The sequence below is a fragment of the Ambystoma mexicanum genome, chromosome 9 (genome assembly GCF_040938575.1).
Source record: "Ambystoma mexicanum isolate Mex_15411 chromosome 9, UKY_AmexF1_1, whole genome shotgun sequence".
Lineage (NCBI taxonomy): Eukaryota > Metazoa > Chordata > Amphibia > Caudata > Ambystomatidae > Ambystoma > Ambystoma mexicanum.
The window spans coordinates 1,063,565,576-1,063,590,478 of NC_090931.1; the positions used below are offsets into that span (position 1 = coordinate 1,063,565,576).

Sequence of the window (24,903 nt, forward strand, 5' to 3'; positions counted from 1 at the left end):
TCCCTGAGGGCATGGGTCTCAAAAGTTTCCAGTTCCGTTCGTATCTGCGCCAACTTGGGTGGGGAGGGGCGGAGGCATATTCACGCTCTAGTTCCTCGAGTTTGGTCTCAGAGCGTTGTAAGGAGTTCCTAATGTCTTTCAGGACCCCTGCTTCCCTGGAGATGCACATCCCTCTGATGAATACCTTAAATGCCTCCCACCGAACCCCGTCGGTTGTGTCGTGACGTTTGTTATCAAAAAAACGAAGTGATATCTGCAAGGATTTCGGCCTTGAAGACTATGTCGTGTAATGCCTCTGATTTGAAGTGCCAGTTGGAGTGGCGAAGGAGGGCAGGCTGCAGAATAATGTCCAGTGTCACTGGGGAATGGTCGGAAAGCGTGCGCGGCAATATCTGCATGCTGAGAATTTTCCCCATGAGCCCAGCCGACAGGAGGAAGAGATAAATTCTGGAGTGGCTGTCGTGTGCAGAGGAGTAAAATGTGTACTCCCTAGCCAGTGGGTTAAGTGCTCTCCAGGCATCGACTAGGTCAGCAGGAACCATGTGTGCATGGAGCCGGCGAGCGGCTCTGGATATCGTCCTGTGTGCAGTGCTTGATCTATCCAGCACAGAGTCTAATATGAGATTCATGCCCCCCCCCCAGATGATCGGGACCCCGACATATCTCTGGAGCAGGATGTTGATGTCATCGAAAAATTCGGGAGCATCTATGCTCGGAGCGTATGTGTTCACCAAGAGGCACTCTGTGTTGGCTAGCAGACCATGGAGGATCACATACCTACCCTCTCGATCTATGTGACTAGTGTGTAGGGAGAATTCCACAGATTTGTGAATCAAGGTGAGGACACCCCTGGACTGAGAGGAATATGCCGTGTAATATTTATTGCCGCCCCATGTCTGTGCCAGAGAGGATGAGTGGAGGGCGTGGGTTTCTTGTAAAAATGAGTATTTTGAACCCATGCCTCCGAGCGTACGCCGTTATCCTGCGGGCCTTCGTAAAAAATTGCTGAGCCCCCGGATGTGCCATGACATTAGCCTAATAGCCATGTTTCAGTTTTATGGGGCATCCCAGCACTTCGTGGCCTTGTTTACTGACCATGTGATGGTTATCGATGCAATGGCGCACCATTCCGCCCTCCAAGCCACTACCTCCTTGCCATTTTTGATATAACATCCCACAACTGTACCCCCCCACCCTCACTGCCCACCCCAACCCAGCAGTGCACAAAGACCCACCCGAAGACCTGATGCAGGCATGCCAAACCCAACAGTGCACCGCCCGCACGCACGCACGCCCAACTGGTGCGCAACCAGTGATCATAACATGCCAAACTCGGCATTGCAGCTGCAGCGGAGATCGCTGCTGCCGTGAACCCAACTTAAGTGAGAGATTGGTGCAGTGCACCGTGGATCGTACAGCGATAAAGTATTACAATTTCTGCGAGCCATTACAACAGGTTACAACTAGCAGAGGATACACAGGATGCAAAATCCATAAGTTCAACAAGGGAGATGCAGACGACGAGTGTGTTGGCGGTGCACAAGGAGGCCAACCTACGAGGGACAGGGTGAATTTCCTCAACCATCATCTATTGGCTCACCAACCGGGTCAGGAAGTGGAATGTGGGATTCAATGAATTTCACTGCTTCCTCCGGCACCGTGAAGAAATATAACTTATTGCGATGAGTGAGCTTCAGCCGTGCCAGGAACAACATGGCATATTCAATTTTCCTCTCTCTAAGCAGCTTTTTCACGCCGTTGAACTGTCTGCGCTCCATTTGCACACTGACGTAGAAGTCTGGAAGGATTCGGATAGTTTGAGACTCCAGTTTCAGCTCCCCCTTCTCCCGAGCCAAGCGTAGTGTGTGATCTCTATCTCTAAAGCTTAGAACCTTAGCAATGATCGGCCTGGGGAAATCGCCCGGCTTGGGACGGGAGTCAGCGCCCGATGAGCGTGCTCGGCCGTGAAGAACAGAGAGAGTTGGGGATTGCCCAAGAGGTCTCTTAGGAGATGTTCAACAGCCAGTTCCACCTTGCCTTTGAGGGCAGACTCCGGGACCCCCACAATGCGGATATTGTTCCTGCGGGATCCGGACTCTAAGTCGTCATATTTCGCCTTGACTTGTTTCATATCACGCACCAGGTCAGAGACAGTGCTTTCGAGAGTGTGCACCTCATCCTCATTGGCCCCGATTCTGGTCTCGGCCTCCACCAGCCTGGCGCCGTGCTGATCCAGTTTGGCTCGCATAGAGGCCACGCTAGCTAATGCTAGTTCCAGTTTCTCGTGGAATGACGCAAAGTTCTTCGCCATGATTTCCATTAGAGTCGTGAGTTCAGACTGGGGGGGGGGGGGACATGAAGGTGCATCCGAATCGTCCTGGGTCGAGGCAGACCCTCCCTGCTCCTGTCTAGGAAGCGACTTAGCGTATTTATCCATCGCCCCCGCCTTGTTGGCCCCACGTGATTTACTTGACATGTTTTGGGAACACACTGGAGCACCACAGGGCAGTCTTTGTGGGGCGTTAGCCCGTGGGCTTTGGGCCCCTTGAGTATAACAGTATCAGGAAGAGGAGGAGGGTCTCAACCTCCCATTAAACAAGAGACCAAACGCAGTATAGGGATAGGGGTGAGCTGTATGCTAGGCAACAGCGTTCCAGAGCGCCGGCGGCTGCGTGCGTCCGCTAGTCCAATGTAGCAGCGTAACCAAGGCGGGGAGCCAGTCAGGCGAGACGCTCCGCAGGGCCAGGAGGGCCCCAAACCTCCAGTGTCAGAGGCGATGGGCAGCGCAATCAGAGGCCGCTTGGCGGGTACGGAGTGTGGGTGGCTGGGTGCGAGGCCCAGCGACCGCCCAGGTGGCAAACAGAATCTGATCAGGGCAGGTCTCCACTGGCGCTGCCCACCCCAGTCTGGGGAAGCCGCAGAAGTGCCCCTGGCAGTGGGTCCACAGGAGGAGGGCAGCCCCGGCTGCGGCGTAAAAGGATCTTGCAGGGGGGGAGCGGCGCTGCACTGAACCTCGGGCCAGGGGGGCTGCACAGTCATGTTTAAGTCCCAGGGCCTGTGGGCTTGTGGCAGCTTGGTGTGTATAGGATCTTTAGGGCCAGTAGGATGTGCGCTGCCGGCAAGTTATGCGCGTGGTGAACACTTAGGGGTACAGTACGTACCATCTCCAGTAGAGATACATTGGGGTGGACAACCCATTGTACTCTCTCCTGCCTTAGAACACTGGTCCTCGAGTCAACTTCACAAGGAAACCCCTAGGCTTCCTTGACTTGAAAAACATAATTTTACCTATCTGCAAACCCAAAAGAGATCCTGTTGAAGTCTGCTACTTTGAACACTGTATCCTGCTTAACTGCTAACCTCTGGTGGCCTAGGGCCCCTCTAAACATTGTGAGACTCTCATAAGCCAGGGTTCGACTCTTGGAACAAGTTATAAAAAGTTATAAGTTGGAAAGGTTTGCATATATGTTTCAGATGGTTTTAGTAAGAGATTTGTTACTGTACACCTTATTCTGAAAGTTATTACACCTATGGTCTATATGGGCTCACCATGTTTTACTGTGTTGCATTACCTACTTATCTGGCAAATATTTAACAGTATGCCTTATTGTATATATTAAATCATTAATTTGTATATAACTAAGTGTATTAATGTGTTCTTGAATACGTATGCTCAGAGCCCTCCTATCCTCCTAGACCAAATCTGGCGCCTCAGCCATTCTACCAAACCTTTGCGTGGTTCCGGGCAAACCTTTGAGTTGGAAGCCTGTACCTCCAAGGGGGCTTTTCTAAGTTCTGTCACATACAGTAACTTGTGTAGAACTCCCTAATAGTAGGGAACAAGCCAACCCATAAAAAGGAGGGTTTTAAAAGCGCTTTGAGGGGCATTTTTGAAGCAGTCAGCAAGGAGTGGGATAGACAAGGAGCCGGAAAAATTGTAGGGAGGTAAGTTAGATACTAGGGTGGCAGAATAGTACATAGGAACAAGATTGGATAAGGGAGCATAGAAGGGGCGAGTGGTGAAGGGTTATGTCAAAGTGGGTAGAAAAAAAAGAAGGGGAGGTAACAAGTGTAGATATAAGGGATGCAAAACATGTAAGACAAAAGAGACAAGTGAGAGACAGAAAGCAGTGAGGACTAGGTGGGTAGATAAGAAACGGGGCAGAAAAGGGCGATAAGCCGATGGGTAAAAGGAGGTTGAGGAGGAGCAGGGCGTTCCAATGTTGCTCTTAAGATTTGAAGACAGTTGGGGTGGTGTCAAGGGAGGTGGGGGAAGGAAGAAGCATAGTTAGCGAAAAGGAGAAGATGGAATGGCTTAATTCCTTGTGAGCAATTTATGGAGATGTTATAAGAGATAACTGATCATAAAGCTCATCATATATATCTACTATAATGTACAGATCTACAGATGTAGGTTTGTCCGAGGCCGTCATGCACAGTAGAGGCTGCCCAAATGCACAGGATGCTCCACTAGAGGGAGCAGTTGCCTTAGAATAAACAGTGGTCCAAGGGTATCAGGTAATAAAATCGCAGCAAAAATGTCGGCGGTAAAACAAATCCTGGCAAAAATGCCATGGTTTGACCCGGTAAAGGTGTACCCCATTATACCATTTAAGGGGAGCAGAGGTTGCAGAGGTGTCCCCCGCATCCCCTAAATGGTATAATGGGTCTGGGGTTGCAGGGGTGTCTCCTGCATCCTTTACATGATTGTGGTGCAAAAAACCACAGCATTTTTGCTGCAATATTTTGTAATCACGGCCATTTTTGCCGAGATTTTAGGACATGGAACCGGTCCGAGTCGCATAGCTTTGCCTGTTGTCACTGCTAGAGGGAGCTATAGGCTTAGAATAAATAAATAGGGGTCCTACTGTGTTAATAAAAACCTGCACTTTAGCCCGTGTACACAGGCCAGTTCACTCATAGGTTTACAAATGCTTAATGACAATGTTACATGTAGGGTTGGAAAGTGTTGGAGATGGGATGAAATTTCAGGCAATTAAAACACACAAGATAAATGCTTGTTTCAAATAGCTTATGAATAAGAAAGCACTTTTTGATTTGGAAAATCAGCATAAGGTGAAACATCGAAATAAAAACATTGTATTTTTGTAAAAACAATGTCTCGTTTACATTGGGACCTTCATGGTCGCTCTTCCAATTTCTGTATACCGGTGAAGGGATGAAAAACAAAAATTCAATTCTTTGGAACCCTCCTCCCAGCTTCACACTACTCCCCAGTACCACCCAAAAAAACACTTTCAAGATGCAAATTATATGAATTATACTAACTCTTTCACTGTGGTGTGCTCTGTAGATTTCACGAACATCAAAATCCTTCAAGTTGAGATGCAGCTTTTCTTTACACAGCTCACAAGTAGTCACATCATCCAACTTCGATCCTAATGGAAACAAAACCTGTATTTACTATAAGTCCGAATAAGTTAAAAATAACCTTCATGTAAAGGTTAAATTAAGACATTAAACTGCCAATGGCTGCATATTTGTGAAATGAATACACTTAGCGAGAATCTAATTCACTTGGTCAGCAAATTGAAAACCTCCCTTAAATACCAATCACTTTAGTACACTTCTGCTTGCCATTCATTTTGCCCAATGCTTATGCAAAGTAAGCCCATAGCACCCAAATTCACTACTTGTGGAATACAGCTGTAAATTCAGGTTTTCTCAATCCCAAAAGGGCACTTAACCATTTTTTGGGCAAACGGAAAAACCTCTAGGTCCATGTGAAAAATAACACCAAAATAGCAAACTATAAGGAGAAGTCTTTGGTATCAAAAGCTCCAGAGTATGCATGGTCAAAATTGTCATGTTAGCTACAATGAATCATTTGAGACTTGCTGTATAGGATAGCTTGCCAAGTGCAGAAAGCATTTTCTGATTTGAGGTGGGTGGAGCTAATGTTAGTAATATAAGGCCAACCTACGGTCAAGCAAGGTTATTCACAATACTAGTTGAGCAAAAACACTCTTAAGTAGCATTCACCAAGAAGCAAGCCTTAACTAAGGCGGGAGGAGGTTCGAAAGATAATACTAATTTATTACAGTACTGCACTAAGGCACACTTTAAATATCTTAAAACAAGTACATTTTGGGACGTGGCCAAGATGGCGGGCTAGATGGACGTGTTGTGGAGGAGCTCCATCCTTGCCTGGGGGAATAGCACAGTATCCTGCATCGGATGTCCTTATGAGCGAAACTTACATGGAAGACCAAACAAGAAGATCATTGCGGCGAGAGAGAGAGAGCGGTGAGGAGTCTTGGTACAGGGGAGAGGAGTTTCCAAGAACTCAGTGACAATGAAGGCCCTGCAGTACTGTAATGATCATAGATGGCGGGTGGCGCCGTCTAGACTGAGAACAGCACTGGAGCCGCCAGTGTCCCGGGGAAGCGGTGCGACCAGCAAAAGCGGACCAGAAGGGGACACAGGAGGCGAAGGAGGAGCCGAGGCCAAAGGTCGTATTCACAATCATGGACGCCCGGTTCCTGCTGACCCGGGGCCGAAGAGCAGGCATTGGAAGCGGACAGCTGGTGCTGCAAACTAAGGGAGAGAGAGCCAAAATCTGCCCCGTGGTGGGATAAAACAATACGGAGGCCAGGCAAGCGAGTGGAACGGAGCCACCAGAGGGAGAGAGAAGAAGCAGAGAGTGGAAAAGCGCAGAGGGCGGCATCTGGCACGGGGGGGTGGGGGAGGGGGTAGCAACATTCAAGCAGAGGAAGTCCAGATGAGAGAGAGGTGAGGAGGAGGCTGTGAAAAGGGGGGTGGGCCTCAAAGAGTCAGGAAAGAGGCAAACTGAGCAGAGGAAAGGCGCACGCAGGGCTCCACAGGCATGAATAGCAGTGAAATAAAACCCTGCAAGAGCTGGCGGGGGGGGGGGGGGGGAGAAAGGCCAACAGAGGAGATGTGGACTGCAAAGGGGGAAGATCACTCCTTTACAACCGGGGAAGAGACCTGCGCCCACAGACTGACAACCTCCAGAAAGTGCCTGTCAAGACAGGGCACTCCTGGGGTGAGGCGGGGGGGATGGGGAGGTGGCCTGAAGAAGGCTGAGGAAAGAAGGACTAAGGCCTGGGAAAGAGTGAGAGCCCTCTCGCCCACCACAAAGGCTGGGAGACACTCCAGAGCGAGGAGACCTGCGACACATCAGAAGAGGAGCCCCAGGGCATACAGAGGGGGCAGCACACTGGAATAAGGAAACAATAGGAGTCACCAGGGAGAGTATGCATAAACTAGAAGAGCAGACCGGAAGGAGCAGTAGCAGAGGAGGGTAACCCAAAGACAGGAAGGGGCCCACTGTGGTAAACCTGAGACCAGCGGACAAAGGCGTCCAGAAGAATGGTATTCGAGAAGATAGATGGGACCAAAAAAGAAGCATACCATACCAGGAGAACGAGAACAAGAAGGGAGCACCAAGGGACACACAAAGCTCCCCTTTAGGAGTCTGACAGTGCAAAGGGACGGAAAAATGGTGCTCACTAAGGAGAATTTGCTCGCAGCACTTGCCAAGTTCAAGGGGGGGGAACTCGCAGAACCATTCAAGGCCGAAGGAGCCAGCAAAAGGGAGGAATTATCGCAGGCCATCACAAACAACCGGAGCGATATTGCCTCCCTGGGCGAGCAAGTAACGGAAATAGAGGGGTGCCTAATGGAACTGGGCACAAAGGAACCCGAATGGACAACAGATGAAAGAGGCGGAGGAAAGGATAAGGGCCCTAGACAAGAAATGCAAAGACCTGGAAAACAGGTCACAAAGAGATAACATTTGAATTAAGGACCTGGGGGAAGGAATGGAAGTCACCGACCTGGAAGCCTGTATTAAAGAACTGAGCGCCTGCTAGAGGGGGAACGGACTCGGAGAATGGAAATAGAAAGAGCATACAGTGGGTAGTCGGAGAAAGGACCCAGGTGCGTGACCTGGAGACATTCTGGTGAAAATGCACAGCTATAAAGACAAAACCCGACTCATGAGGGCGGCCAGGATAAAGGGGAAAATTTGAGCGAGAGTCATCGAAATCCAGATATACGATGATCTGTCCCAAACCACACTGGCAAGGAGGTGCGTGTTTAAACCACTCACGGAAGAACTGGGCAATGAAGAAAAAACTGTTGCCCAAGTAGAGGATGGTTTGAGGGCCCTGGGGGTGACACCAAGAGAGGCGGAGAGGGGACACCACGGAACACCATCCAGGTGAGGGGTCGGGTGAGACGCGAGCTGGATCCAAGTGGTGGAGCACGAAAAAGGGGAAGAAGACATGAAAGCCAACAAGACAGGGAGGCTCAGCAAAAAGGACTAAAGGACTAGAATATAGCCTGATGCAGGGTAAGGAATTGGGAAAATGACGGGCAGGGATGGGGGTGAAAATAACACGGTTCGTGTAAGGGGACCACGTCAAGAACCTGGACAATGGATCCAGGGACAGTCACAAGTTCGGGGGTTATAACCACTTCTGGTAGAGGCCGAATACAGCATGATAATGGCTCAGTCTATCAGGTAATCAAGAGGTCTCGGGGAAACTTGGTGCTAACACTAACAAGAAGGGATGCATAGGTTAAGCTCATGGCATGTAAGGGGAATGAACAATCTGAATAGGAGGGTTGCAGTCCTGAGAGAAATTGACAAAGAAGGGGTATGAATAGACTGCCTACAGGAGACGCACTTAGTGAAGGGGGATGAGGGTTGACTGCGGAGCAGGAACGATGCACTCCAGTACCATGTAACCACAGGAGCTAAACGGGCTGGGCTGGCAATCCTGTTCCACAAATCCCTACAGATAGTGGGGATTAAGGTGCGGCAGGATGCAGAGGGGAGGTTTGTCCTGGTTAAAGGGAGAATGGGAGGCATATTATACACTTGGCAATCAGTTTATGCTCCAAACCAGGGACACTAAAGGTTTTTTGAAAGGTTTCTGGGAGAATTGGGTAGGTTCACAGAGGGGAAACTGATGGTAGCTGTGGACTCCAACCTAGCAGCGGACCCCGAATTGGACAGGTTAGATGGGCTGAAGGACTTGACATGGGGACGATGTCCAAACACTTGAGAAGAAGGTTCAAGGAAGGAGGGGGAGAGTGAAGGAACCCGGGGGAGAATTGGGATGAGTTTAAGCGGCACAATAAGGAGCACTTCATAAGAGCCTTGAATCAGCGTCGAGAGGCAAGGAAGGAGGCAGAGGAGGTGATGGAAATCGAGATACAGGAACGAGAGGAAACGAGGATAACAGGACAAATAAAGTGGCCAGGAGATTAGCGCATGTGAGAGGACATCTTAAGCAGCTAACCAACAGGTCGATGGAGAGCGCTCACCTGAGGATTCGGCAGATGTTTTATGAGCATAGTAATAAGGTTGGGACCATCTTGTCTAGGCAGATAAGAGCCAGCGAACAGAAGGCATTCACATAAACACCTTGGAAGATGGGGCGGGCAACCAAGTAGGAACAGAGAGAGCCAAATGCAGAATAGTGAGAATTCTTTGCAGAGCTATATGGTGAGGAACCAACAGATGAGGAAGGGCAAGCGACATACCTAGAAGGCACGGCAGAACCAAGACTATCCCCGGAGCAAAAGGATCAGCTAGAGGAACCCATAACATGTGAAGCGGTACAGAAGGCAATTACACAGTTAAAGGCAAACAAGAGCCCGGGGGAGGATGGGTTAACAGCAGCATGTTATACCACGTTTAGCAAACTTCTCACCAAAGCCCTAACAGAGGTATTTAATAATTATCCAGAGAGGGGGGGGGGGTATCCAAATCCATGAACATGGCACACATTACTGTCATCCCGAAGACAGGGAAAAACCCACAGCTATGCTCCCAATATCGCCCCATTGCGCTTATTAACGCTTATTAACACAGATGCCAAACTCTATACGAGAGTGCTGGCAGCAAGGTTGGAAGGGATTCTCCATTCAACAAGATCAGACAGGGTTAAAGTGAACAGGAGATTGACAAACCCATTTCCGATAAAAAGAGAAAGCAAGAATGCCGCTCTCCCTACTCCTCTTTGATTTGGTGGTGGAACCTTTTGCGGTGGCGGGAGAGCATCTGTGAAAGTACCGGGGATGACAAGGGAGGACAGGCCAAAGGGGCTAAGGGGGAACCCAATCACAAGAAACACCTTAGAGATATGGGAGCGCTTAAACAAGAGGTTTAAATTGGCTCCATGGCCGTCGCCAAGGAAGCCCATCTTTGGAAATCCTGCATTCCCAACAGGTTTAAGCGATGGGTGCAGGGAGAGAGAAGAGAGATCAGAGATCTGCATGAAGGAAACCGATTTAATTAATTTGAAAGTCAGTCATGAAGACATCCATGAAAACAATTCACACTAGACTCCTTAGATCTAATAATGACTTACACCTCGAAATCCCACAATACAAAAGAGAGAAAGCAGGGGGCAGTAGCTTCAAAGTCCTTGCTCCCAGCCTATGTTTGCTTATTGTGGTTTAGTACATGGTTTGCAAACCTGTTCAGATTTTCTTCAGCCTACTGTATATACGCCTGAATCTAGCCCATTAAGGCTGACACTTGTTCTTGCTTATCCATGTGATCTTGAATTCAGTCTACACTGCTTATTTGTGACTTAGCCTATCCTGCCCAGATCGGTAATAACCCACTTGATCACTGCAGATTTAGCCTATTACATGTAAAATTGAACCTAGCCTACCCGCCCACTTGTGCCTCAGCCATATAGCCGGTAGCTGCCCACACCTGTATAAGCCTTTTTCTGCTTTTTCAATCTTAGCCCACACCGATTACTGTGGATTTAGTCTATTCAGTGCAAATGCGAACCAAGCCTCCATGTGTTTCAGCTTACATAGCCTGAAGCTACCTATACTTGCATCAGCCTCTGTTTGCACTCTCGATCTCACTCTACCTAAATATTGTGGATTCAGTTTTTCACATGCACCTTGAAACTTAGCCTACCTGACGAGATTAGTTCTAGCCTATTGCATGTACTCCTCACACTAGCCTTTAATGCTGACTTTAGATCCTGCTTATTCATTTGCACTAGAACCCAGCCTTTACTGACTTATACTTGAGTTAGCCTATCCCGCCCAGACTGGAAATAGCCTACTAAGCGCCATACTAATACTTAAAATGCTTACAGCCAGGTACCTTCTCCCTTTCTTCAGTATATTAATAGACTTAACTTGTATACACACTCTTCTCCTAGTACCGTACCACAATACCATTTCCAACTACAGTACTACCCAAAATATATCACACACTAATAGCCCTACCTGCATTATACAGCTAGTCAATTCTAACATGGACCTCCAACAACCATATGCAATTCACTACCAGCCTTGCAACACGACTACAAGAAATAACTCAGAGCTAGACTAGCCAAAATATTTGAACCCCTAACTAGAACTCTTACAGTCCCTAACAAAAGAACCAACCTATATTTGGATCCTCCTAATGTTATAAGAAAATGTCATAAGATCCCACTCAACATATAAATCATTTAATCACTCTTCACCCAAAACCCAAAGTCCTAAAGCCTCACCCCTACCAGCATCAGCTAACCCTAGCCTCAAGGGCGCACTGATAAATGCAAGATCGCTGATTGCACATGCAGCTGAGATATCGGACATTATCCAACTAGAAAACCTCGATTTCCTAGCTATTACTGAATCTTGGTTACATGCGGCTGCAGGCCCAGCCCTCTCACTGGCTATACCTCATAGCTACACTATCCTAAGATCAGATAGAAATAATGCACAAGGTGGAGGCATTGCCCTAATCGCTAAAACGAACCTACAAATCATATTAGCACCACCCCTTGATACTAACTCCTGCGACCTTCTCACCGCCAAACTTACTATTAACAACTTAGACTCTCACGATCCACTTGATATATAGGCCTCCAGGCCACATTGGCTCCTTAGAGGACAACATCTCCAACATTTTATCCAATAACCTAAAAAATAACATACAAGTACTTCTACTTGGGGACATGAACCAAGGGCTCAATGATCCACAAGACCTACTTGCGGCTAGTGTGACTAACACCCTTACGGAGTGCTTCTCCCCACTCACAACAAAGGCCGAATACTGGACTGGGGGCAGATTACAACTGTAATGCCTCAATCTCCCACATATCCCCTCAGATCTGGACTGACCATCACCTTATAACCTTCTCCCTAGCAGAAGGACCTACCCCTATGCCGACCATACCAGTTCCTGCCATTCCTACCAGGAATAAAAAGAATATCACCCACGACAACCTACTCCCTGTCATTCTCCCTACGCTCAATGCACTCCCAGATAATTTGGGACCGGACACCTTGGTTAAAGAACATAATCAAGTCATGTCCATCTCCCTAGACCCCATCGCTCCACTTAAAATGAGACAAAGTAAACCAAAAGCCCACCTCAATTCTTGGTACACGCCACACCTGAAAACTCTGCGAGGAGATCTTTGTTATCCTGAAAGAGTTAGAAAACCTTATCCCAATACCTGACAACTGCATAAAAGATAAACATTTATGTGCTAATATACAACAAGCACTCCCCAATAAAATCACAACCTTACAAACTAAAATTGGTAAGAAAAAAGCCTTCCTAACCAACACCAAACCTACTCCCTCCGCCACACCACCCAATAACCTCAATGACCCCCCCTTGCTTCAAGTTCACTAAAGTCACCCCAATTGAAACCGAAAAAATCATCCTATCCCTCAAGCCATCTAACTGCCAGGGTGATCAATGCCCTGCTCAATTAATAAAGGATGCTGCTAGAGACCTGGCCCCCTTCATCACGAAACACATCAACACCTCTTTCTCATCAGGTAACAGCCCATCTAACCTCAAGGAATCACTACTAAAAAAGCAGACTTTAGACCCATTGATACCTACTAAGTACCGACCTATCACCACAGTGCCATTTCTACTGAAAATCTTAGACAAAATGGCCTACTCACAAATCCAAAAACACCTGAAATCTAACCACCTATTGGGGTCACGTCAGTCTGGTTTTCGGCCCCAGCACGGGACCGAAACAGCCTTAATAGACCTGAAGGCCCAGATCGATGAACTCAGAGACAAAGGAAACTCAGCCCTTCTTCTCCTGGACTTATCTGAAGCTTTCGGTCTAGTGGATCACGGGGTCCTTTGTAGCCATCTGAACTCTGCGGCCCACTTTTCAACAGAAGCCATAGCCTGGTGTTAGGCAGAAACCTGTGCAGTACCCTCTGGGACCACTGCAAAAGATTTAAGACTACAGGTGTTTGGCAGTAAACCCACTTGGTAGCAGTCTGTACCACACAGATTCACTTGTAGCTGTGGCTGAGCAGTCAGACTTCCCTCAAGAAGAGTTAGGCAGTATACAGAGTATTCACAATAGGTCAAAAGAACATAGTAGAACAAGTAAACACTGACCAGAGCTTGGTGTAAAAGAGATATAATTTTTTATTTAAAACCACATCGAGTAAAACACACAGGCACTAATATTAAGCAGTTCAAAAACACTGTCACTAAAAGATATACACTCCCTTAAAAGAATATTAGACAAGTCTAAAGAAAAAGCCCCACTTATTTTCAGACAGCGGTGAGCGCTTAACGCAGATGGCACTCTAATAATTCGTTTTAAAAGGGAGAGAAAAGCAGAGTATAATTTGAAACAGATCCCAACACTTTCACAAGAACATAACAAGAGAGGAAGGCAAAGTAACCGTGAAGTTAGAGTTCAGAAGGCCGGATCCACTTTAAGAGGATCAGAACGAAATGTGTCCAAGGTCACACGGTTGAAGTGCACAAAAAGTCTTGAAAAGGATCAGGAAGAGTTGGACCAAAGAAAGGGACCAGTTAGATGGTCAAGGCGGCCAGCCCAGTCCAGAAGGTTAAGGGGTTATTATTACCTCGTAGCAATCTTTAGAAAGGGAGGCCTGGCGGACACGGTACCTTAAAGTGGTAAGAATACTCCAGCGGGGGCAGTTGTTCCTGGCAGCCGAAGCAAATCGGTGCTTCGTCCGGGAAAAGAGAGGATCTCATTGGGGAGGAAGACAGGAATCCGTTGCACTGCCAGGGAAGAAACCAGCCGCGGAGTTCTCAGGTAAAAGGAGCGGTCCTTTTATTCGCGGTCCAGTGGTAAGTGGCTATCCGGTTACCAGAGTGCTTGGCACGGGCAATTCGACCACAAGACGTCCTGGGATGCGAGGAAAAGGTAAACTGGTTGTGCCCACCAGTCAGGGCAAGAAGCATCTCCAGCTGGGAGATCTTCTCTGTCGTCGGGAAGTGGCGAGTCGGTTCCGCAGGGCTCCACCGGTGGTGTCGTCGTGGTAGGTCGGCTCAGCTTCTCCCTCGTCGGATTCTCAGGTCCTGTGGCGACTTCTGAAGTTCCAGTCCCCAAAGCCCTGCTTTTATGCAGCACACCCCCATTCACTCAGCCTAGCTGTCATGCTAAGTGGTGAGCCGGCCGGCTCACCACTTGGGCCAATCACACAAGAGTGCGACTTGAGTTACCAAGGTAACTCAGTCCAGGGTGCCTAAACCCCCTCCCACACCCCCTGTGGTACCCAGACAGAGTGGCACCACTTTTGGAGGCTGCTGTGGAGAAGCCCGCCAAAAAGTGGAACAAAGGGCTAGACTTGGGTTGGAGTCACAGAAGAGAACACAAACGCCATTTTAGAATCGAGTCCTGGCAAAAAATACCAACCGGCGAATTAATATTAAATAAATAAACCAGCGCTATGTTCGAGGCTATGAGAATTAAATAATTAAAGTTGGTAGCCTCGAACAATGGGAAAATCCCATAGGGATATATTTGCGGTCGAATATAAAAAGTAGTATCCACTGCCACCAGCCAAAACTCGATCAGGGGGGATGGAGACGTGCCCCCTCGACTAACAGACCCCGGGGCAATCGAATTGCCCCGACCAGTATGTCCACCATATGATGGTTTGTGCTGGTTTCTGTTAATAATTTGGGACTAGTAAAGCCAATGGTGACTTTACATGCCCTGGGAGACGGTAGTCAGTCCCAGGGTAGTGAGTCTATGGTGGGGTGTCACTATGACACCCCTGTGTCACCGCACGGAGGGTGCTGTGTAACACACATAGTAAAAACACATGAGACCCTATGGAGTAAAGGACCCCATAGCCCATAAAACACAGTAACAGTCAAAGGAACACCATAAATCATGTCCAAGAGTGAGGGTAAAAGAGTCTCACTCTTGGCAGGAGAAAAAAACAAACTCCAGAAATCCAGCAAAGCTGCTGGGGCACTCACTAGGTTAGGAAATTCAGCCTAAAGAGAGAATTCTCCCTAACACCTGGATACAATCTTTTCTGAGTAACTGGACTAAGAGTCTTCTCTCCCACCGCAGCTGTGGACCCTAGCGCTTGTGGTGTGCCTCAGGGATCTTGCGTTTCACCTACACTATATAATATCTTCACCAAGCCCCTTTTCGATGATCTGGATCATCTTGGTATCACCTACACCAACTATGCAGAGGATACTCAGATCCTCCTACCACTTACTGGTGATTATGACAAGAATTTGGCCTTATAGGCCTCCTACGTTTGCCCACATTGCCCCTTTCTTCTGTACTGCGTGCCTTAGAGGTATTGTCTACCTCTAAGGTCTATCTAATAGGGTCTATCTCATCATCCAGGCATGGATGGCCACCCACGGACTATGCCTGAATGATGATAAGACAGATCATTATCCTAGGCACTACCTCAACACTCGACAAACTGAGTTCCAAATATTCTTTCTTTAACATTGACAACAATATCATCACTGTTGCCAGGGAGGTGAAGACTTTGGGGTTCTACTTGGACTCTACCTTAACTTGCAATAGGCAGGTCAATGCCATGGCCTCGTCCACGGCATACACATGCAAATTGATCAGAGCAGGTAGACCTTTCCTGTCGAACTACAGTTGCACCACCTTGGCCCGGGCGCTTATTTTGTCAAAGTTGGACTATTGCAATGTGCTCTAAATAGGCGCGAACAAATCATCAAGAAAATCCAAACCCTGCAGAACAACGCCCTAGAGCAGCCCTTGGAATTGCTAGAAGAGAACATATATCCGATATGATAAGATTGAACAATTGGCTTTCTACACCAGCCAAAATCAAACTGAAAGTCACCTCACTCACTTACAAATGTTTGAATAATGCGGCACCATGCTAGCTGACAGAAAGAATCACTAAGAAATCATCAATAAGGACTACTAGACTATCTAATACTAATTATCTGACTGTAACAAGATTTAAGCTTTCCAGAATCGGGGGTTGTAGTTACCCAGTTAAGGCAGCCCAACTGTGGAACTCTCTACCTGCCACACTCAGAGCTGACCAACCCTATCAAAACTTCCGACAGAATACTATAAAATGGCTCATAGAATCTGACAATTAGATTTGCACCTGCCACCATATCTAACCTACTGAGCTTCCATGTAAATACTCTAGATATTAGAACTATTTTTGACCGTACTGTAGTCCATTCGTTCTTATAGACTTCACCTATGTAAATACATTGGATATTAGAGTTTCTTCTGACTATATAGTATTTGTTCCGGCCTCCTACATTTGCCCACATTGCCCCTTTCTTCTGTACTGCGTGCCTTAGAGGTATTGTCTACTCTTGATGTGCAACTAAGCTGTGAATTATCTTATGCTATGTGGCTTGATGCCTACGGGTCCGGTGCGCAATACAAATAAATAAACAAACACTGGAATGCCCTACCTACCAACATCAAGAACGAAACATCCTTCGTACAATTAAAACAAAAAAATCACTGAAAACCTGGTTATTCAACCAATCTAAACAGACCCACAAACCCTACGTATATGTATGCAGACCAACTTCCTAACCAGACCTCTACCTACACTGTTTGATACCTCACTATTGTTTTTATTATGTTCTCACTTATAATATAAAGATTGTTATTACCCACTCTCTGTAACTACGTCGTGATACCTCCGGGTCTGGGTGTATATCAAATGTAATAAATAAAAGTTGCAGTAGAGCATTAGGCCTAAGAAAGGGGGACCTCTTTGCCTATCAACAATTGCGACACTGGGTGGGAACCCCCGCAAGGATGGAAGAGGTCAAAAGGGAGAAGACCGAGTGGGAAAAACTGATATCCTCAGCAGCAACAGAGGACTGATCTCAGCGATTTATAAGATCTTGTTAAGAGGGAGGAGGGGGGGTGGGGTGGATGGGGTCCTGGGGGGCAAATGGGAGAAGAAAAGGGGAAAGGCGTTCACGGATAAGGAATGGGACAAAGCATCAAAAGGGTAGTTTACCCCGTATGCCTCGGTCCAGCAGCGCGAGTTACAGCACAAATTGCTACACCATTGGCACCATATCCCAGACAGACTGCAAAAGATGTACACCTCAATGTCAGCAATGTGTTGGAGGGGATGTGGGGAAGTGGGAACGATGGAACACATCTGGTGGGGCTGCCCGTAGATGAATAAGTTACTTACCACATTTTGTAACGTTCTTTCGATGGGATGTTCCTCAGACGTATTCCTCATCTATGACGGGTAATGTCCACAGCTGTGCCGCTTCGGAAAGTTTTCGGCAGAGGGCGTCCTGCATCGATGGCATCGATCTGTTGCCCCTCGAGGGCCTCCGTCAAGGGTCGACGTCACCGGATGTTATATATAGGACGCATGGCGCCCGTAGCCTCAGTTGTAGTTTTTTGGCAGAACGTGTGGCACCAGTCTCCTGCCAGTATGACTGCAGAAAGCCTTGCGGAAACTTAAGCTGCAATCGCATAGGAAATTCAGCAGAGGGGCAGGCTGGGAGGGCGATGTGGAATACGTCGGAGGAACATCCCATCGAAAGAACGTTACCAGATATGGTAAGTAACTTGTTCTTCGAGGGGATTGTATCCTCTGACGTATTCCACATCTATGACAGACTCCCAAAGTAGTACCAACTTATGGAGGTGGGAAAAGAATTCACAATTTTAGAATTTTAGAATGACCAATCAATTGGCTGAAAAGAGGACTGCCTTACCAAAGGCCAAATCCTGTCCATGGATGGAGTCCAAGGAATAGTGGCTCACAAAAGTATGGACAGAGGCCCATGTGGCTGCTTCGCAAATATTGCAAATAGGAACGCCCCTCTGTAGAGCAGTGAGGCAGCCACACCCCTAGTAGAGTGAGCCCGTAATCCTACTGGAGGGTCCTTTCCCGCCAAACGGTAACACTAACACTCAAGAGATCGTCAAAATGATCCATCTGGACAAGGTCTGCTTGGAAACAGCCTGACCCAAGCGCCTTCCAGCATAACCAACAAAGAGGTCATCATCCGCTCTGACCCAGGACATCCGTGAGAGATAGAAACTCAAAGATCTTCTAGGATCCAACCTATGGAGCCTCTCCTCTTCCTTGCCAGCATGTGGAGGAGGATAAAACAACAGAAAAATTACCTTCTGGCTCAAATGGAATTCCAACACAACCTTCAGAGGAAAAGGCGGCTGCACCCACAGGACAACCCTGTCATTATGGAAAACAGTAAAGGGTGGCTTGGTGGAAAGTGCCTGCAACTCACTCTGCGTGTGGAAGTAACCGCAACCAAAAACACAGTTTCAAAAGACAAAAGTCTCAACGGACAAGAACGTAAGGGCTCAAACAGAGCCCCCATTAGGAACTTTAAAACCAAATTCAAATCCCATCCGCACCCGGAAAGGCGACGGTGGAAACACATTCGTTAGCCCTTTTAGAAACTGGGAAATCAAAGGAATCTTAAAATAAGAACATTCCTCAGACGAGCGCTTAAACGTGGACAGCGCCGCCAGGTAACCCTTAATGGTAACCACTTGTGGGCTAAAGAAAGCAAAAAAGACAAAAACAAAGGAATGGAACATTGGAAGGGATCCACATTCTGTACCCTGCACCAGTCACAGAACTTTCTGCAACGGCAATGGTACAGGGATTTTGTTGCGGGCCTTCTGGCTGAAAGCAACACCTCCATCACGTCATTGGGGAGGTCCCAATCCTTATACCTCAACCTTTCAGATACCAAGCATGAAGGCTGAGAGACTTGACCTCTGGATGGAGAACCCAACCCCCCTCCCATGAGAGATCATCTCGGTAGGGAAGACGGCGCGGAGGGCAGATGGACATTTCTAGAAGGTCCGGGTACCACGCTCTCCTGGCCCATGCCGAAGCAATGAGGATCATTCAGGAACCGAACCTCTAACCTCTGCAACACTTGCAGAATGACGGGGACTGGAGGAAACGCGTACAGCAGTGGAAAGGACCACTCCACTATGAATGCGTCCCCGAAGGCTCCTCTTGGGGGAAGTTCCCACGAGCAGAATCTCTCGCACTTCCGGTTGACACTGGTGGTGTAGAGATCCACTTGTGGGGTTCCCCAAAGGGCGGAGATCTCCAAAAGAACTTCCTGAGCAAGCTCCCACTCGTGAGAGACCGTGCTATGCCTGCTCAGAGCGTCTGCCGCCGCGTTTTCGTCTCCGGCCAGATGAACTGCTGAGATCGAAATTTCCTGCTGGATGGCCCAGAACCAGAGCTGCATTGCCTCCTGCACAACGGGAGTGACCCTACCCCCCTTTTTTGTTGAGGTAGTGCATGGCCACTGTATTGTCCGTCATAATCAGGTCATTCTTCCCCCGCACAGTCGGCAGAAAAGCCTTCAGGGCTAGCCTGATGGCCCTCAGTTCTAACAGATTGAAGTGGAGTCTTGACTCCGACGGAGACCAACGTCCGCTGGCTGTCAACTCGTTGGCATGAGCACCCCAACCTGGGAGGGATGCGTCCGTCACGATCGTCACCTCCTGCCATGGTCGCCAAACCTCAAGAATTCGAATGCCGGGAGACTCTGGGCACGTTGAAACTTGTCCACCATCTGCGGAATGTGATGAGCCCTCACTTGGGGGGGCGAACACAGGGAGAAGCGCAGCTTGTGAAGGGAGTGGCAGGTGACGGCCAGATGATCCAGGGCTTGCTCGGGAGATCGCGACCTGATCAAGCAATCGTCCAGGTAGGGGTAGACGTGAATCCCCCCTTTCCTGAGATACGCTGCCACCACCACCATCAGCCTGGAGAAGACCCTCGGGGTGGAGGTCAATCCTAACGGCAGGACCCAAAACTGAAAATGCGAGTCGCCAACCGCGAACCTCAGGTACTTCCTGTGCTTGGGATGAATCGGCACATGAAAGTGAGCCTCCTTGAGGTCTAGAGACACCAACAAATCCTGAAGTTGAAGGGTCTGGAGGACTTGAGAAAGTTACCATCTTGAACTTGTCCTTCATGAGGAGCTTGTTCAACCAACTCAAGTCCATGATGGGTCTCAATCCCCAGTCTTTTTTAGGGATCAAAAAATAAGGGGAATACCATCCCTTGTTCCTCTGCGCTACAGGCACCAGTTCTATGGTGCCTTTCTCCAGCAGGGATATCATTTCCTGTGCAAGGAGCGCAGCAGGACGCTTCAAAGGGAGCTTCCCCGGTGGATTGTTGTGAGGCCTCTGCCAGAAGGGAAGACAGTAGCCGTGGGCTATGATCTCCAGAACCCACACATCTGAAGTAATAGCCCGCCATTCTCCGAGATGCTGCGCAAGTCTGCCCCCAACCGGCGAACCATGGGACATGGCCTCATGACTGAGCGGACGCGGCTGCGGCAGTGCCTGAGGGCAAAGAGGCAACTGCCCGAGAGGCTTTGGCACCCAGAGTACCTTGCTTTCCACCACGGGTACTCCTACGGTGGCCCCTTTGACTGGCAACTCCTCTTGGTACTACTCTTCCTTTGGTAGATCAAAAGCAACCTCCCCTCCATTGCTGTCCCCTAGGACGAAAATGCGGAGTTTGACATACTGCAGCGCTCAAAGACTTTGCTGCAGCTTTGGAGGTCTGCAACCTCTCAAGGCTCTCGTCAACCTTGCTGCCAAACAGATGAACCCATCAAAGGGCATGTTCAGAAGACGGGATTGCACATCAGGAGCAAACCCCAACTTCCGCAAACACGCAAACCTGCGTATCACGGTGCTCGCAGCCATGGACCGGCTGACACTGTCTGCCGTGTCCAAACCCGACTGAAGGGATTCACACATGGCATCCTTGCCGTCTTGCACGAGGGCTAGAAAACCATCCCTTTCTTCCCCTTCGGGAATAAGCACAGCCACCAAAGACGCACAGTTCCACAGAGTGTGGGTAAATCTCGCTAAGGTACAAGTGGAGTTGGCCGACTTCAAAACCATACCCCCAGCCGAAAATACCTTCTTCGTCCAACCATCAAAACGCTTATCGTCCCCATCAGGAGGATGGTAGGGTACGCAGCCTGCTTTGAGGAGGCCTTAGCCACCTGCAACACCAAATCTCCGGAGTAGGGTGCGTCGATAAGTAGCAGGGGTCACTACTGGATGGGCGGTATTTCTTCGGAAGCGACTTAGTAACTGCCGGTAGACTCTCCAGAGCAGTCCAAGCCGCCGCCACCCTCCTTTGCAAAGCCATGTGGAACAGCAACACTGGGTCAGTGGGCGGTACTTGATCCAGGATGGCACTCAAATTATCCTGAGCAAAATCAACAGGTGGAGCAGACCACCCCAAGTATTCTGTCACCCTTGACATGAGACGCCGATAGGAGGAATCTGCATGCGGCTCAGGTCGGCCAAACTCCATCTCCGGAGAGGTGTCAAGGCCACTAGCACTAGTTCCTCCATCTGACTATGCCCAGACAAAGGGTCATCAGGGACATCAGGAGGCACAGGCAAGGCCATCTCCTCATCAGACAGTTCCTCAACCTCTGAAATATCCCGTAAAGGTTGGAAAAATGCCAATCTAGGAGGAGGAACAGAATAGGGCTCAAAAACAGGCCTCAGACTTTCTGGCAACCTTCCTTGGAGGTTCCACAGCCCTCAGGGGTACCTCTGTCAAATCCTCCACAACCGGCGCCGAAGGAATCGGTGCTGACGGCATTGAAGACGGAGCCCCGAGAGTGTCCCTTGATGGACACGGCGCCGATGGCGTTGACGCCTTCTTGGAAGGCTTCACAGGATCTGATGGTCTTGATGGCGTCGAGGACTGGGACCTGGATCTGGCACGGCTACGGCGATCTCCCTTGTCCGAGCGGGACCTCGACGGCTCCCGATGATTGCGCCGACCGCCCGAGCCCGAAGGCGTGCGCGTGGTTGACCTAGCCCGTTCCCCGCCAGCTCCTTTCAAAGGCGCAGCCGGAACTGTGCCTTGCGACACGAAAATCGCTACCATCTACTGGCGGAATGCATCCCAATCGGCCGGCGACGAAGACTTAGTGGGACAAGTCAACCGTCTGGCGGAGTCCTCCTCCTCCGAGGACGGGGAAGGCGACTGGCGACGGCACTTCCTAGAATGCCTCGACGAAGCAGAGGAATGGCGGGAACCACTTCTAGACCGAGACCCCCTGGATTTTCGCCGACGTGGAGTGTTGCCCCTCGAGTCATCGGTCGAAAGCCCAGCGGACTTCAATTTACGGGGCTTAGACACCCTACCTACCTTCAATTTCCCCTTACGTTCCCGCGGGGCCTTAGACGTCAGGGACTGGCAATCTTCGTAGTCGTCGGTGGCATGGCTTTCGCTGAGGCACCAGAGGGAGATGTCGTGCGGGTCCGTGATGGACATCTTCGAAACGCAGTCCCGACATTTTTTAAAGGCCGACTTCGGGGTAGTAGAAGATGAAGACATCGTACACGAAAAAAGAATCGAGCGCACCGAGATTCCAAAGCAAACACGTTTGCGGAAAAAACGGAACTGAGGCTACGGGTGCCGTACCTCCTATATATAACATCTGGTGACGTTGACCCTCGACGGAGGCCCTCGATGGACAACGGATCGACGCCATCGACGCAGGACGCCCTCTGCCGAAAATGTTCCAAAGCAGCACAGCTGTAGACATTACCGGTCATAGATGTGGAATACGTCAGAGGACACAATCCCCTCGAACAAACACTTCTGGCAGGAGGTGAAATCAAAAGGTACTGGAAATAATGGCAGTGGACATGGAAATTGATGGAGATGGATGGAGTAGCAGTGTTCTTATGCTCCGTGCCGGAGGGGGAACAAAGAATAGGTAGGAGTGCGGCAATGCTATGGATAAATGTAATGATGGCCACAAAGAGATGTATAGTGAAACAATGGAAACAGAAAGAGCCGCAATGAATTGTAGAATGATATTATGTAATATGGGATACAGTAGATGTGGAGAAGATGATGGCGACAGTGAGGGGGACATTAAGGAAATTTAGCAAAGTGTGGTCAGCCTTCCTAAGTTTTGCAACCAAAGATCTCACGTACCTATACATCCCGAAGAGACCAAGGGCGGTGGGGATTTTGGAGGAGGAAGAGGACTGAGCCGTAAATAGCAGGACTTAAAAGGGCTGACCGTAGGAACTGGTTGGGGGGAGGATGTTGCAGCTGTTACGGTATAGAATTTCTTATTGAAATTGTGTTATGCAAAAGTATATGGAATAACAAAGTTTAATGTATATGTGAATAACGCTGAGCGAATAAAGTTATGGTTGGGGGGGAAAAAGCCAGTACATTTTTACATATATCCAACTCGAAGTTAAGTAACCCACTATGGGTTAAACACAACATTAGAAACCCCAAGCAGTTTTTCTCACCAGTGAATTCACCAAAGTAGGGAGACGAGAAGTTAACGTGAAGGGCCAGAAACGTGAGGTGGACAACTTTGTGATTTTCAAAGTTAGTCCTTTTATTAGTATTTTATTTGGAAATTATATAGCGTCTTAAGCCAAGGCTCTGTACATTGGATCAGAACAGTACAACAGTATTGAAAATTAATAAATGCAATCTGTCATGTCAACCAAGGTGAAGCAAATGGGATTTCAGCGACTTACGAAATAAAGAGGAAACTAAAATCAATTGAAGGGACAAGAAAAGAGCATTCCAGTGCAAAGGTGCCAGCAGAGAAAATGATTGAAAACACGACTGAGCCCAAGGACATGTAACTGCAAGAAGAAATTGAGAACAGGAACGAAGAGAGCAAAAAGGGGCATAGAATGAGACCACGGAGGAAAGGTAGTCAGGTGCAAGATCATAAAAGTATTTGAAGACAAGACAAACAAAATTGAATTTGAGCTGCGATTGGAAGGAAAGCAAGCTAAGAGTAGAAAGGGAACAAGAAAGGGGAGAAGACAGAATCAAGAGGAGAAAAAGAGCAAAGTAGGAGAATGGAGGCATTAAAAACTGATTTCAGAGGAGCAAGTCGAGTAAGTGGAAGGACAAAAATCAGTAAAAAAGCAGGAAAAAAAAATTAAAGATATTACGAGTTTAGTAGTGTCGGAAGTCAGAAAAGGACAAGCTTTTCGTATGTTGTATAAATGGAAGCGACAGCAGCATGAGGATAGGGAAATGTGGTGTTTAGGATTAAGCAGAGTCTAAATACAGTCCCAGATTACGAGCAGTGGGAGAAATAGAAAGTTGAGATGGACGCAATGAAATAAAAGGAGGTGGCATCGTGTCAGCAGGGAACAAAAGAACTTCAGCTTTAGTGGTATTGAGTAGAAGAAAATGAGTCTACATCCAAGATTTAATAGCAAATGGATAAGTGGACAGTCTGTTGTGAACATCAGAAGAAAAAGATGAAAATAGAAAAGACAAGAAAAGTTGAGTATCATCAGCGTAGAAATGATGTGACGCACCAAAAGAAGAAATAACTTCAGCCAAGGGAGAAGTATAAAGGGAGAACAAAAAACGACCAAGAACTGACCCTTGTGGGACACCATGGGCAAGAGTGAGCGTGTCAGAGGATGCCCCAGCCCAGGAAACAGAGAATGTCCTTTGGGATAAGTATGACCTGAACCAAGAAAGAAGCCATAAAAGCCAAAAGACGAGAGAGAAGCCAGTGAAAAAGGGGATGATCGACAGTATCAAACGCAGCAGATGGATCCAACAAAATAGGAACAGAGG

General features: G+C 48.3%; 1 protein-coding gene across 2 annotated transcripts in view; it reads right to left on the minus strand.

The window, feature by feature from the left end:
• The window catches only part of MARCHF7 (membrane associated ring-CH-type finger 7), a 966,353-nt gene that overhangs the window by 220,798 nt on the left and 720,652 nt on the right, over positions 1 to 24,903 (minus strand). For both annotated transcript variants that reach the window (XM_069616354.1, XM_069616355.1), the window contains exon 8: positions 5,290 to 5,399. In XM_069616354.1, the coding sequence (XP_069472455.1) occupies positions 5,290 to 5,399 (110 nt within the window). The remainder of the gene's footprint in view (positions 1 to 5,289; positions 5,400 to 24,903) is intronic.